Genomic DNA, 14324 nt, shown 5'->3' on the forward strand with positions numbered 1-14324 from the left:
AAAATGGCGCTTCCGGCGGGGCAACTTTCGCGCCAACGTGCGGTATCGGTTTACAGCGCGTTGCAAACTACGCCCGCCGAATTTTGGAGCTTCTGTTGGAGATGCTCTAAGTCACTATTTTAGCTTTCAATGTAAAGCTGGGCTCGTTGGGTCTTGTTTAAAAAAAAACTACTAGGCAACAGGGGCGTGGTGGAGCCGTGGAGAAAATAACTGAAACGGTGGATCTGACGATACAATATGTATCGCAGTTCCACAGGATTATTTCTTCTCCAGAATAGTATCTGATATAACTCATTTGAACACTACTGATTCACCATCATTCGCACGGTATTGATCTCAGAAACGAAGTCGAAAGTAAGATGCTTTGCAACTTGCAAATCAGAAAGATATGTTAAGATCTTGTCAAATAGCAGTTCCGTTTACAGCATGGCCAGTAGCCCAGTGCACCATGTCTCATCTCATCTCGTTACAGAAGTCTTCATAACTGGGTGAATCACGAATGCCGCACCAAAGATTCAGCTAATCCCACCAGCTTCCTGGTGGCGAAGTTAACAACAGACAACATGCTTCATCAAACTACACAAAAGGACAACACTGTGCTAAAGCACCTGACAAACGGTTTCAGCTGACTAAAACTGGCGCCCTACAACATGCTTCATCAAACTACACAAAAGGATAACCTAAACACACCGAACCTCGTCAGGCACTGAGGGTTGAGACTCTACGAATACCCTGAATTAGTGGTTGAAGTTCTGATTAGTATCCCACAGCTTACTCCTGCAACGAAAATAAAGGATTAACCACCAACTAGATGCATAAAGGAAGACAGGGACTTGAGCTTTAAGCATTCTTACTACTGCTACTACAGAGGGCCAGTGGCATCACGAGGCAGCTCTTCACTTCCATTTCCAGATTCTGTAACATGTTTTTTATATTAGTAAATGAACAGCAATAAGAGATGGGTGTTGTATTAGGAGCAAGCAAATACCAGTAATGGCTGCCAGACTTTCTTCTTTGTACACTCCAAGAGGTGACCCATGCACAGATAAGAGCATCTCGCCATTCTTGGGTACTCTTACAGTTTTTGGTGTCATGCCAAAAGAGAGTCGGCTACTCGTAGCCTGTTAAGGGTTATGTTACAACCAACAGGAAAGCTTATAAGGCGATTCAAGACCAAGCTATTCATTGTGATCATCCAGATTTAAAATAATAAGATGACATTTGTGTGTAGAGGGTAAAGCACAAACCCCGGGTGTCTGTAGAGAATCCCCTGCCCCTGTCATCTGACCTTCGGGTAGCTCACTCCAAGTCTTCAAAGCAGCAGGGAATGGTTAAGAGTTGTGAAGGGTACAGCAAAAATATCTGGTACCACTATACAAAGAAATACTTACAAAGTTGTTAAAATCAAAGGTGCTCTCAATGAAGTTCTTCTGCACTGCACATTATATAAGGTGACAAAATCATTCACTATAAGAGTAAATCATCAACAAGCAGATGGAACTCGAACCTGAATCTCCCGAGAAATGAAAACCAGCAGCAGTTGCCAATGACGTGATCGAAGCTCGTGAAACCTTGTCATCCCTCTGATCTCCATATATGTGATTATCCCACTCATTCCACTTCAACTCAAGCTCGTCCTGTTTTTCATTCGGGACAACTGACACGTTGGGCAAGTTCTCCTGAAAATATTGCAAGGCACATGTTTCTTCTTGCTCCTTGGAAATGTAGGTTCGCGCTAAGCGTATCCGAGAAAGTACACCCTCAACCTCTGCTGCTTGAATAGCTCTGATGGCAGCTTTCCGACGTTCAACTATTTATTGATGAGACTGGATTAGCATTGAAGTCCTGATCATTACATTAAGTGAAGTGGGCAGTGCTTCTATGTATTGAAGTGGGAGTACTGAGCAAGATAACAAGTAAATTTAAGTTCTTAAATTTAATGCACCCTTTACTAAATGCTAGTCAGCGTTAGATAAGACATATTGAAGCCATCTGCCAAGACAATAAGATTTTAGTATTAGCCTTCAGTACCATATTTTATGTGCACTAGATTACAAACCTTGCCATTAACATTAAATTTCGAGTTCAAGATCGGTTCCAGACTGTAGCCTACGAACTGCGAGTACAACAATAATGGTGTCGTTACATCTTTGTAAAATTGTGGATGCTGCATCCTTCAAACTAAAGTCAACATTAAGGAATGTTTCTTGCCGCCTCGAGACAATTTTTAACTGATTCCTGCAGATAATTTGAACAGTTGCTTTCTACAGCTTGATATCTGATTTATGCAAAAAAAGAAAAAACTTGTACTAAAGCAGTCATGATTGGGGACTCGATCCAGCTGGTGAATATAGGTAGTTAGATAATCTCCCAGATAGTTTCTCTTTTCGATTAAGGAGCTCCCCGCTCCCGATTTCATACCATAACAATGAAACTGATAAAACAGGTCCACAATGTACTGTTGACACATGGATTCATGCAATCACGTCACGCCAAGCCCAAATACACACCACTTAAGCCCAAAAGACACAGCTTCACAAGCAGTTCCTACGAACCTACGCAAGAACTGAAGTATTTTTAACCGTTTACATTGCAAAGCATCATTCCATCAGGGCAGCAACTGCTGTATCCTGCAACTCACAGGTCTGACTGATAGCTGCAAACTATCAAACCTAGATTGTATTTCAAAAATGTTGGGCAGGACAGATGGGCAAGGAGCAGGGAGGGAGTTAGGGCTCTGAGACACTTACTCTCTTGGTCAGCAAGCCACCGCAGCTTCTCCTGCACGGGAGCGTCAGGTCCAGGGGGCTCGGGCGGTGGCGGTTGCTGCTTCTTGGTGGCGGTGGTAGCCCCCTTTTTCCCCCGCTTCCTTGGCGGCATCGCCTCGTGCTTCAGGGGAAGATCCTGGGAAGAGAAATCTGGGGAAAGAACAGAAAAACAAACATACTAATATGAGCCTACTGTTCAAATTCTATCCAAATCTGAGCACTTCTGAAATGGTAAAATAACATATCAAGTTGCTGTCCAGAAATTTTGAACCGCCTAGACAAATATGAACAAAATACAGAAAAAACAACAAGCATGCTAAAATGAGCCTACTGTTCCAAATCTGGGCAAGCGACGATACAAAATGGCATCTGAAGTCGCTGTCCAGCAGGTTCCATACAGATTACTGATAGACTCTTCTTGGTATCCTCCCCTTACTGACATAATCTCTTGGTATCCTCTCCTTACTGACATAATCTACCACCACAACAATCATTGCAAAGTATAGTTCTGAAAATAACACCCGTCTCTTCTTTCTCCTTTTATTTTCTTCAACTATGCAAGATAGCAAATCTAATGGTCGTTTCGACATTATCCAGCTACACACAATTGCAAATAGAACATACAACAAAAAATAATGCGAAGTAAAGAGACAACATGTCATCGTGGTAATCATTCCGTATTAAACCATCTGCATATACAATAATTAAATAGCTACATGTAAAATAAACACATCATGTATCACACAGTACTAGTAGCACATCATTAAGGGCCATATGTATGTAATCATACTGTACAGACTACAGAGTATATTATCTGCTCCTAATCACTAACGATTTAACACAGGAAATCAAAGAACGTGAGCCCTGAGCACTGTTGTTACCTTTTCTTGAATTGATTCCTGCGGATTCTGCTACAACAAACTGGAATTAACCTGCAAAAGGGAGAGAGTGATTAAGATTTTAAGATTCTTTTGATGTTCTAGGGTTAAATAACATGGGGAGATAGTGCAGGGCGCTGTGTGAGGAGGAACGAATGGGGCTCCATGTGAAGAGGTCGAGAATGGAGGAGATGGATTGTGTATTGCAGGAAAGAGAAGGGGGGAGCCATGGAAGGATATGGGAGGGGTGGCCATGGGAGGAGATGGGACGGGGACAAGCATGGGAGGAAAGGGGAGCAGGGCTCTGTGAGAGGAGAGATAGAGGGGAGCCATGGGAGGAGAGATCGAGGTCTGCTAGATGATAATGGAGTACCTGCTCGCCGCCGTCGTCGCCGCCCAAGATTTCTCCGCTGCCGCCTCGCAGCTGCTCGTCTCCGTCCCGCGGGAAGCTCCTGGACTCGTGAAAATAGAGAATTTGGCGAGGTTTCCGAGCGATGATTCGGTGGACGTCCAAATGCGTGGAATTCGGTTGGTACGATTCCAATTCTTCAATTTCTGGTTGAAATCGTACATCTAAACGGAGTGTGAAGGAATGGGCCACACCTCCTCCAGCAGTTCTTCCTCTTTTTCAGCAACAACTAACACAACATCAACTGTTCGTGGATTATGCAATCTGATAGCTCTCTGGATATCTTTTTTCAAAACATTAATGAATTTAGTTACAAAAAAGGGGTAGAGGAAATACGTGATTGTGGCATTATGCAATTGAACAATACTTGTGTATTATGTTTGACACTAAAATTTTAAATAAAATAGTTTGTTTCTCTGTAGCAACGCATGGATATTTAACTATTATTTGTAATTGACTGAAATATGAATTAAAATTTGATTGTAAGATTCAAATTTCATTTTCGAATTCAAATGTTGTATTTGTAATCCTCTTTTCCATGTTTCCCTTTGCTGCAAATATCAATAAAGGTTAGTTTCCTTTCAAAAAAAAAATAAAGGTTAGTTCAAAATCCAAAACACATTCCAAACGATAACACCTAGGTCATCAAGAGTGCGCGTAGTGATTTCAATCACTTTATCTTTTAAAACAAAAGCAAAAAAATCCACCATGATTTCAGATGCATGCACAATTCCTAAATCTACCCTGTTCTGAGCGAAAAGTACTACGATACCTTTAGATGTACATGCCATTGTGTTTTAAAATAAAAGCAAAAAAACAATCACTAGAGGTGTAATTGCTTTAGTGCATATAAAAGTAGAGTTGTGGCACTCTAGTTTGAGAGCATAAATAGTTTTACCTTGTTGCTACCGTGGTTTAGAACTCTATACTTCTACCTTCAGATGCTATAACTATCTCATACAGTTGGGAGTAATCAAGGGAAAAATATTATCTTGGTCAACCACTCCAGACAACCTGAGTCTTAAATCTCAGTTACAATGCATCATTTCATATACCCTAAGGTAGTCAACCCCAAATCATATCTTGCGAAGATCTCAGGTCTAAGGACGACTAACAGATGACAATAACTTGCTCCTCGCAATGTGAGTCGGACCTACGCGATAATATCATTTACCAAAGTTAATACTATCACATTAGCATCACCATAACCTCAAACCGAGTAATCATTCTAGAGTTGTATACTTTATTTGTCTCTCCTCTTTAATTACTTGTCACGTCATTTTTTTTGTCTAGATGATATATATGTTATTTTCATTATAAATTGGATAGTGTGAGGAGAAAAATGTCTAGAATGGATGAATGAAAGCCGCTTTGAAATGGACCGAGATCGACAAGTTGATAATTTGAGAGCTCGGACCTTCAACATGCTTATATACTATATCTAAAAGCTTATGGTGTTTAAGCGTTCCGGTCATTGTTCACGCTCATGAACAGTGCACGTGAACCACTTTTTTTTTGCTTTTTCAGATTTTTTGTTCAAATTTTTTATGGTAAATTTAAAAAGTTTCGATGGTAATTTTTTGCATTCATTCAGCGGTAGAAATATTAAACTCTTGCACTGATTTATCACGTTTAGCAGTAATTTTTCGCGAGGCGGTAACTACTTGTATTTTCGAAAAATTTGGTAGACATCTTGAACAATCAATAGTAATTTCCCCGGCGTCAACTATAAAATAGGTCGTTAGCTACCTAATAGTAATTATTCGAGAGCGCATATTTTTATGACGGTAATTTCTGAAAGGTGCATAAGTGTGGTAATTTCAACTTGAACCATAGTTCCGCCAGTAATTTTCCGCAAGCGGCAACTACTACATTTTTATGAAAAGCAATGTCTCCGCACAAATCTTGAGTGTCAACGGTAATGTCGATGTCAACTATAAAATAGGACATGAACTACTTATTAGTAATAGTAGTTTCCCTGGTGTCAACTATGAAACTTGTCGTTAGCTACCTAACAGTAATTATTTCGAGGATCCATATTTCTATGACGGTACAAGCTTGCAAATTTTTACATGAATCTTCAGCTTTAGCTATGGTTCCTGATAGTAATTACACGCCGGTAATTATTGTCGAGTGCATAATTCTTTCGCGATAGTTCCAAAGAAAACCCAACATTCGCCCCCTCTTTTACCCGGAAAAAAAATGTGTTCTTCTACAATATCATAAAAAATATATACTTACTCCACCGTTCGTCGCCTCTTTCTTCAGTCTTCACACGTGAAAAATATTATTAACTTCTTCTACGGTACCTTTAGAAATATACTTACTCTCCAGCACCCGCTGCTTCGTTCAGTCGGAGAAAATACTGATGTTTCCTTCTATAACAACACCAGAAACAAAAGCACTCCACCATCTACTGCTTTCCATATTACCTCTTTTTTCATCGTCTCATGGGCTTACTAATTTTCCATTTTATTCCCTTTCAGCACCGAAAATACAACTTTCCATATTTTTAAGATGTTTCAAAGAAGTGATTTTGCACTTTCATCTTTCATGTCTTTCTCCGGGCAGAGGATTTTAACCCTTCCACTTATTCTTCTTCCTTCTATAGCAACACCGGAAACAAAAGAACTCCACCATCCGCCGCTTTCCATACTACTATTTTTTCATCGTATCATGATTAGGGCGTACTGATTTTCCATTTTCTCCCCTTTCACAACCGAAAATACAATTCACACTATTTTTAAAATGTTTCAAACAAGTGATTTTGCACTGTTATCTTTCCTATCTTTCTGCCATTTACATCCACATTAAGGAAGAATATCTCGCTCATGCTTTCTTTTCGACGAAATTACTTTACTTTTTCCAGACAGAATCTAAACCATGGTGCTATAGTACCACTTTCACATTTGTTTTTTTTTTTTTTTGGAGTACACTTTCACATTTGTTGATCAGTACTTCCACACTAGCACTTTTACATTACTTCAAATAACTCATAGTAGTATTTTTTTAAATACTATAACAAATATTCTAGCAGCTAAGGGCGCGGCGTGCCGCCGCGGAAATTTCCTAGTAGGATGAAAAGTCCAAGAGGCCAGATGAGGAGTTTAAAGGAGACGTTTTCTTGGTTTTAACCAGAAAAAAAGAATGTCTAGAAATAGTAGAGTCCATCCTGCTGAGAACAAAGTCAAATTTAGATGCAGAATCAGAGCCTTTAACTCCGTTTCCCGTTGAAGAAACAAAGTAGGAGTACCGATTGAGGCGCCGGCTAACAAAGAAAGGTTGCTACCTCGGCGCGCTTCCGATCAGCCATTCGCTCAGGGCCTGCCGCCGCCGCCGCTTGCTTGCGAGGGCGTCCAAACCCTAGATGGCTAAAGCGCCGCGATCGCCGACGGCGGAGGCCCCGCCGGCCCCGGAGAGGTCCCGGTCCGCCGTCGGGTCGGGGCTCCGCTCCCTCGCCAGCGCCGCCTCAGGTTTTCTGGATCGGTGGTCGGTCGTGGGGACCGGCATATCCAGGCTCGAGAAGGCTCTCGGCGACCAGTTCCCCGAGGGCGAGCACTACTTCGGCCTGGAGAACTTTGGCAACACCTGCTACTGCAACAGCGTCCTTCAGGTAACCCCCAATCCCCCCCATACTCGGTCCATATGACAGCTTCATGTTCCATCCATGGCAACCTGCTGGTATTCGTGTTAGATTTTGATTTGGGCGTTGCTTCCTTCCGAAACAGTTAGGGATGTCCGTATTGGTTCTTTGCGGCCGGAATCGGATTTTGTTATTCTAGGCACATAGTCGCAGTTCAAGAAATCGTGTATTTCATGATTGTTTCTGTTATATTCCTTGACGGCTGATTATGATCCTCACCCCCTCAGTAAATGCGTTTATCTTTTGTAAACTATTACAATAGGGCAATATGATTATGTCCTCAGTCATCTTATCCATGTTCCACATTACATATCAAATATTGTTTGTTGGTTGCTGTGATACAAATCGGACAACATCTTTGTTTGGCATTACTAATTGTGGATTCTTGGTATTCTCGAATTCCATTCTTAATAAAAAAAACGTGTCTGACTATAGCATTCATATGGTGTTTATTGTTTAATACTGCTTAATCCCAGTTAAAAGGGGGGCATTTCCATATAGAATTTGAAGGGAAGTCATATTCCTGACACAACTCAATGGTTAATTATCTGTGTGTTCGCTATTTGGTCTAGATACACATGTATATAGACGCGTTTCAGTGTGTAGTTTCGCTCATTTTGGAAGAAAAAAAAAACGCGACAACTAATTTGGAATGGAGGGAGTAGCGTGCATGTATTACGGTGAGCCTTTTGCGTAGTGTTGTTGATAGCCTTCAGTGACTTCTGTTCAGAATTATCTTATTTAGTTGAGAGGTTTTATATGTGTTCAAATTATTTCTTATTCAATGTTCAGTTTTAATTCCAGTTTTTATTTGGTATTGTAGTAAGTTCTTGTTCTTCACATAGATCATTTCTTCATGCTTGCTACAAGTACTACGCAGCTATTGGTACATTATCTCATTAAATGCCCAACTTATATACTTTGTTTCAGGCACTTTATTATTGCATTCCATTTCGAGAGCAGTTGCTAGAATATTCTGCAAATTGCAAGAATCCAGGAGAGGCTGAGGAAAATTTGCTGACCTGTTTGGCAGATCTTTTTACACAGGTGAAAAAACATCATTATCTGATATACTGCTACATTTTCTATGTTGTTGCTCTCTGGTATGTATTAGTGTACTCCCTCTATCACTATCTAGTCAATGCACACATGGATTCCATGTCATGGTATTTGGTAAAAACAAAAATATAGTAATATTGAAGATTATTCATTTTACTTCAACTGTAAGCTTACTAATAGATTGAAATTATTCGCTCTATCAGCTCTACCGTATACAAGGCCAGAAGGGTCAAAAAAATCGTGGTATCATGTTAATGAAAGTGGTATGCGTCAGGTTTTTGAGTTATCTGGTGATTGTTAGAGGGGATTATGGTGGGTAATTGGAATTTCGAAGGCAGTTAATGGATAGCTCTGGACCAACGTATTGCCTGAGCTATTAAATTTCATTAATAAGGGGGTTATAAATTGCGGATGACACAAGTGGGGAAGATGGCAAAGACTGAAAAACCAACAATTACTAGCTCATTATTTTTGTATAAAAAATATCATAGGTCCTCCAACAATGTGTTTAATTAAAAATGTGTTGTTCTGACCAGCAGTTTGTCGAAAGTACAAAATATATAGGTTATCGACATGAATTGTTATCCATGTCCTTTTGAAATATACTTTGGTAATCTATATGTATTTGTGATTGACTGGTTGCAATAACAAACCATGGCAGAAATTTATTCTAGAAATTTACTCAAAAGTTATGCATATGTTGTTCTTATAGCAACAAATGAGACAAGCAGACACTCGTGAAAGTGACCATGTCAATCCCTAAAACGATCTAACTTAGTGACCAAGGAAGTACTAACATCAATAAGAAGTAATAACATCGTTTCTTGATATTCTGTTCCATTATTTGGACTTGAGTTTTGTTCGCACTATGTGACAGTTTGTGTGCACCAGAACGTGTGTGCGTGTATGCGTCTGCATTGGGGAGGAGTACGTGAACCTGAAAAAACTGTGCTATACAATCTAAATTGGAAGCTCTTTTATTCTGGAGATTTTTTCAGATTTTACTTTACAAGATAAGCTAAGCTTTCATTGTAGTGATTAGACGCATTGTAGACTTAGATAGTACCATAGTTAATTTTATTTGTCCCAAATCTCAATTCAATTCTATGAATTGCTTTGTCTAACATGCTAACTCATAAATGCGATTTGTCAGGTCAACTCACTTGCAACCAAGGCAAGCAAGCAGACATGTTATTAGCTGTTAACTCTTTTTTATGCTTTCATGAGCATGATGTTACTTGGTTTGCACATATTACCTGAAACTTCTGCCGATTCTTATTCATCTAGTAACAACGGTTAATGATAACTTGCAGATAAGCCTATCAAAGAAAAAGACTGGTGTTATTTCTCCAAAACGTTTTGTTCATAGGGTGAGGAAAGAGAATGAAGCATTTCGGAGTCATATGCACCAGGTAATTTACATATAGTTTACAATGCTCCTGCATCATGTCAACTGCATCATCATATCATAACCTGGACCTTACTAATGTAGGTAGCTTATTAGTGCTCAGGCATTTATATGGTAATTCAGTAATTCAAAGTGGGCTATGTGTATGGCCTGCATCTCTTTCTGTTGCACTCTTTTTTCTGGTGTACTTGAGAAGAGTTTCCCTCCACTGACGCAACTGGCCCTTTAGAGTTGCTTAATATTTTAATTTTGTGCCTTTGCTCGGGCTGTATTAAAGAAGTCCAATCATCTCCGATGTCTGGAACCGTTGCCAAAAAGAACAGAATTATGCTTATCTTGCAGGGACATAAAAGAGCGATCTTTCCATAAGTAACTCTTTTCATTATTTCTATGTAGGATGCCCATGAATTTTTGAATTTTTTGCTGAATGAGATTGTCGATATTTTGGAAAGAGAGTTCAATACCATGAAGGATTCTTCTGAAACCACATCCCCTGATGGAGGGGATTCAAATGGGGAAGCTAATCATTTAGCAAATGGAGTTCAAAGGGAGCCATTGGTTACATGGGTTCACAAGGATTTCCAGGTACTACAATTACTAAAGTGCGAAATTTTATTTGTTTTCTACCAAGAAGTTCGTGTTTAGTGGCCATTTCCCCATACGCAGGGTATATTGACCAATGAAACTAAGTGCCTGATGTGTGAGACTGTCACCGCGAAGGATGAGACATTTTTAGATTTAAGCATCGACATTGAACAGAATAGTTCACTCACAAGCTGCTTGAAGAATTTCTGTTCCACTGAAACTTTGAATGCCGATGACAAGTTTTTCTGTGACAAATGCTGCAGGTAACTATGTTATATATCACTTCCATCCATAATGTGTTGTGTCTGGGCAACGATAGCCTTCTGAACACAAAGACTAACAAGAGTTTAAATTGTTATGGTACTACTTATGGAATGGTTCGAATAAATATTTTTAAATTTGGCAATAGATAAGTAGATTCAAACAACTGTTGTTCAAGAGAACCTTGTAGGTCAATTTCATTATTTTCCCTGAAGTTGTTGCTTTTAACACTCTCAGTTGTGGGGCAAGGTTAACAATCTCAATTTCTTATGTTCTCTGCAAGTTTTGTTTATTCTTTGTTCCTTGTAAGTATTGCATAATCCTTGGTTTGTATATTATCTGTATATATGTACTCCCTCCATTCCAAAATAATTGATGTTCTAGTTTTGTCCCAAGTCAAACTACTTTAAGTTTGACTAAGTTTATAGATAAATATATCAACATTTAGATAAGTTTTATTAGATTCATTATACAATATATTTTCATACTATATACATGTTGCAAATAGTGACAACTTTTTCTTTAAATGCGGTCAAAAACTAGAGAAGTTTGTCTTAGGACAAAACTAGAACTTGAATTATTTCCCTTTCAAAAAAAAAAAATAACTTGAATTATTTTGGAATGGAGGGCGTAGTTAAGAATAGTAGCTCAATGCCTCAGATGTCAGTTTGTTCAGTTCTTCCTGGTCCTTGCTGGATTGTCATCCTATGTCTTTGTAGATAGAAGAAATACGTCGAGAACTACCATGGGTGAAAACTTCTTTGTCTTCACTTTTTAACATTGACATTTTGGTGTACTGTTCAGTTTGCAAGAAGCACAGAAGAGAATGAAGATAAAAAAGGCACCACAAATATTGGTGATCCACTTGAAGCGCTTCAAGTTCATCGAACAGCTGAGTCGGCACAAGAAACTGTCATACCGAGTGGTGTATCCCATGGAGCTGAAGCTGAGCAGTGCCTCTGACGATGTAGATTGCGAGTACGCCCTCTTTGCTGTGGTAGTCCACCTTGGGAGCGGCCCTAACCAGGGACACTATGTAAGCCAAATTAAAAGCTCTGACCACTGGTTGTGTTTCGATGATGACAATGTCGAGAAGATTCAGGAGTCCAGCCTGCAAACGTTCTACGGTTCTTCCCGCGAATATTCTGGCAACACCGATCATGGCTACATCTTGTTCTATGAGCGCATTGCGAAGAGCTAGGAAATTTTCTTTGATTAGCGGTAGTGATGATAGATGAAATAAGGTGTACAGTGTAAATGATGGAAACCTGATAATTTGTCTCAGTTTAGTTACTGCACTTCAATAGAGTAGACTTTGATAAATAAGAGTTCTTTTTTTACAGAGATCAAAAGTGTAATTCAGATTCGGGTTGGACTTCTCTGTTTGTTTAGTTCAGTTTTCATAATAGATGCAGAAAGTAGTCAAATTATAACCGCTGGTTTAATAAATATTTGGACTCCAGATTAATCATCTTACAAGTGCAAGTGATGGGGAGTGTACAAAATGAGTTATATTTTCCATTATCTGTCTTTTCTTGTCAGATGCGTAAAGTGGACTGAATTTACCATGCAGATTGAACACAATATGAGCAATGGGTCAACACAAACAACATGCAGATCGAATTTCGCTTGTTGCACTTAATCAGCACAGCAATTGTAATATTCCCTCCAGAATATTTTGTTTGACCAATGACTAAACCATGTACTAACGGCTGATCTAGAATTGGTGCCATGTTGTGAAGATGGGAGCACATGACCGCGGTTGTTCGTTCAATCCACATTGTTGGGAGAACAGCAAAACCCCAGTTTAGCGGCCGACGCAAATGGATCAGACATTTGCGGCAATCCATTCCAAGCCTAAATTTGGGCTGAAAATGCACCGGTGCATACACATGTTCCCCTCTTGTACTCTTGGGGGCCGCCCACCAGTGGCACACAAGCCACTCCCCACCTAGGTCGCACCCCTCCCCCGACGACACAACCCTACCGTGACGCCGCCGCCTGCCCCGCCCCTCGTGTTGGTGCCGCCATTTGGATTGCTGCTCCCTAGAGGCCACAATTCCTGCCAGTTTCCTCGCGCACATTTTCCGACCCCGTCGCCTCGGCACTGCCCACCAGGATGACGCCCAAAACCTATTCGGCCATTTGCGCGACCGAGTTTGAGGTACAAACCTGGACCATTTTCGTCCATTTGCGCCAAGGATACTGGCCATTGACACATCCGTGTTGTGAATAGATTGACCTCACCAAGTCGATCGAGTTTTTCTATGAGAACATCGTCTACACATCATCGGGCGATGATGGGTCGGACGCCTCTTCCGACCTCATGATTGCCACCACCACCACCCTCATCCATGAGCACACGGAGAGGCAGATGCATGTTCGCAGGGGCTCGACAAAGGCCACTCATGGCAATCTCAAGGGCAATCAAGAAGCTGGACACTACAGGCTCCAAATGGACTATTTCCACCCTACAAATCCAATCTGCCTGGATCACATTTTCCAGCGCACTTTGAGGGTCTACAACTTGTACTTCAGATGCATGCCCGATGCCGTCGAAAAGCTTGGCTTCACCTCTTACCAGAATTTTTTTGCAGCTATTTGCATGCTTGCATATGGACTATCTTGTGATCTTGTTAATGAGTACTTTTGCGAATGAGCGAGATACATGCCTTGACTCGATGTACAAGTTCGTCAAGCCGTGATTGCGTTGTTTGACGAGGATTATTTGAGAGGATCAAATGTTCCCGACACCTCCCGTTGTTATCGATCAATGATGCAGGTTTCTAGGGATGATTGCAAGAATAAATTGCATGCATTGGGAGTGGAATAATTGTCCTTATGGATTGTAGTGGCAGTATAGCGGGCATGCAAAGGCAGTTGCATCACATGATCTATAGATTTGACATTCTTTCTTTAGCATGTCAGATTCTCACAATGAACTCAACGTGCTCCGGCGCTCTTCGGTATTCTCCCGGGGCTTGTAGAAGGCAATGCTCTAGTGGTTAACTATGAAATCAACAAACATGCATTAGACGAGGCATATCACCTAGATGATGGCATCTATCCTGACTAGTACACACTTGTGAATAACACCCATGCTCCTGTAGAATAGATTTGTCAAACAACAAAAAGCTTGCAGGAAAAATGTGGAGCGGGCATTAGATGTGCTCCAATCTTAGTGGGCTATTGTTCGTTATCCTGCTAGAACATGGAGTGCTGAGACCAGTGGGAGGTGATGACCGATTGTGATCATGTATAACATGATCGTTGAGGATGAGTGTGATGATCCATGACTAATGGTGGCAATTTC

At 40.4% G+C, this 14324-nt stretch overlaps 2 protein-coding genes across 3 annotated transcripts; one reads left to right on the forward strand and one right to left on the reverse strand.

Annotated features, from left to right (window-relative positions):
• Positions 1–355: 355 nt before the first annotated feature.
• On the reverse strand, positions 356–2906 carry LOC124687947. 2 transcript variants are annotated; one of them, XM_047221671.1, is made up of 7 exons: positions 2751–2906; positions 1508–1810; positions 1392–1435; positions 1248–1310; positions 989–1121; positions 855–915; positions 356–777 (listed from the first exon to the last, which is right to left on the reverse strand). In XM_047221671.1, exons 1-6 carry the CDS (start codon positions 2878–2880, stop codon positions 863–865), a joined length of 726 nt encoding a protein of 241 aa, XP_047077627.1. In that variant the 5' UTR covers positions 2881–2906; the 3' UTR covers positions 356–777; positions 855–862. The 2 variants fall into 2 exon arrangements, with proteins under 2 accessions (XP_047077627.1, XP_047077628.1); XM_047221672.1 differs by lacking the exon at positions 989–1121.
• Positions 2907–7422: 4516 nt separating this feature from the next.
• Positions 7423–12444, forward strand: LOC124692804 (ubiquitin carboxyl-terminal hydrolase 4-like). Its single transcript, XM_047226237.1, has 6 exons — positions 7423–7668; positions 8629–8745; positions 10071–10169; positions 10562–10750; positions 10832–11013; positions 11816–12444. The coding sequence occupies exons 1-6, from the start codon at positions 7423–7425 to the stop codon at positions 12210–12212; spliced, it is 1230 nt and encodes a 409-aa protein (XP_047082193.1). The 3' UTR covers positions 12213–12444.
• Positions 12445–14324: the final 1880 nt, after the last annotated feature.

The sequence above is a fragment of the Lolium rigidum genome, chromosome 2 (genome assembly GCF_022539505.1).
Source record: "Lolium rigidum isolate FL_2022 chromosome 2, APGP_CSIRO_Lrig_0.1, whole genome shotgun sequence".
In the NCBI taxonomy this organism is placed as follows: domain Eukaryota; kingdom Viridiplantae; phylum Streptophyta; class Magnoliopsida; order Poales; family Poaceae; genus Lolium; species Lolium rigidum.

What these genes read in the sequence shown, in the direction of transcription:
- LOC124687947 (XM_047221671.1), bottom strand. Translation starts at nt 2,880, where the DNA reads ATGCCGCCAAGGAAGCGGGGGAAAAAGGGGGCTACCACCGCCACCAAG. An exon ending in GTGGCTTGCTGACCAAGAGA is followed by an intron (nt 1,811 to 2,750) that starts GTAAGTGTCTCA and finishes ATCAATAAATAG; the next exon opens with TTGAACGTCGGAAAGCTGCC. An exon ending in AAGTCTGGCAGCCATTACTG is followed by an intron (nt 916 to 988) that starts GTATTTGCTTGC and finishes AACATGTTACAG; the next exon opens with AATCTGGAAATGGAAGTGAA.
- LOC124692804 (XM_047226237.1), top strand. Translation starts at nt 7,423, where the DNA reads ATGGCTAAAGCGCCGCGATCGCCGACGGCGGAGGCCCCGCCGGCCCCG. An exon ending in ACTGCAACAGCGTCCTTCAG is followed by an intron (nt 7,669 to 8,628) that starts GTAACCCCCAAT and finishes ACTTTGTTTCAG; the next exon opens with GCACTTTATTATTGCATTCC. An exon ending in TTCGGAGTCATATGCACCAG is followed by an intron (nt 10,170 to 10,561) that starts GTAATTTACATA and finishes ATTTCTATGTAG; the next exon opens with GATGCCCATGAATTTTTGAA.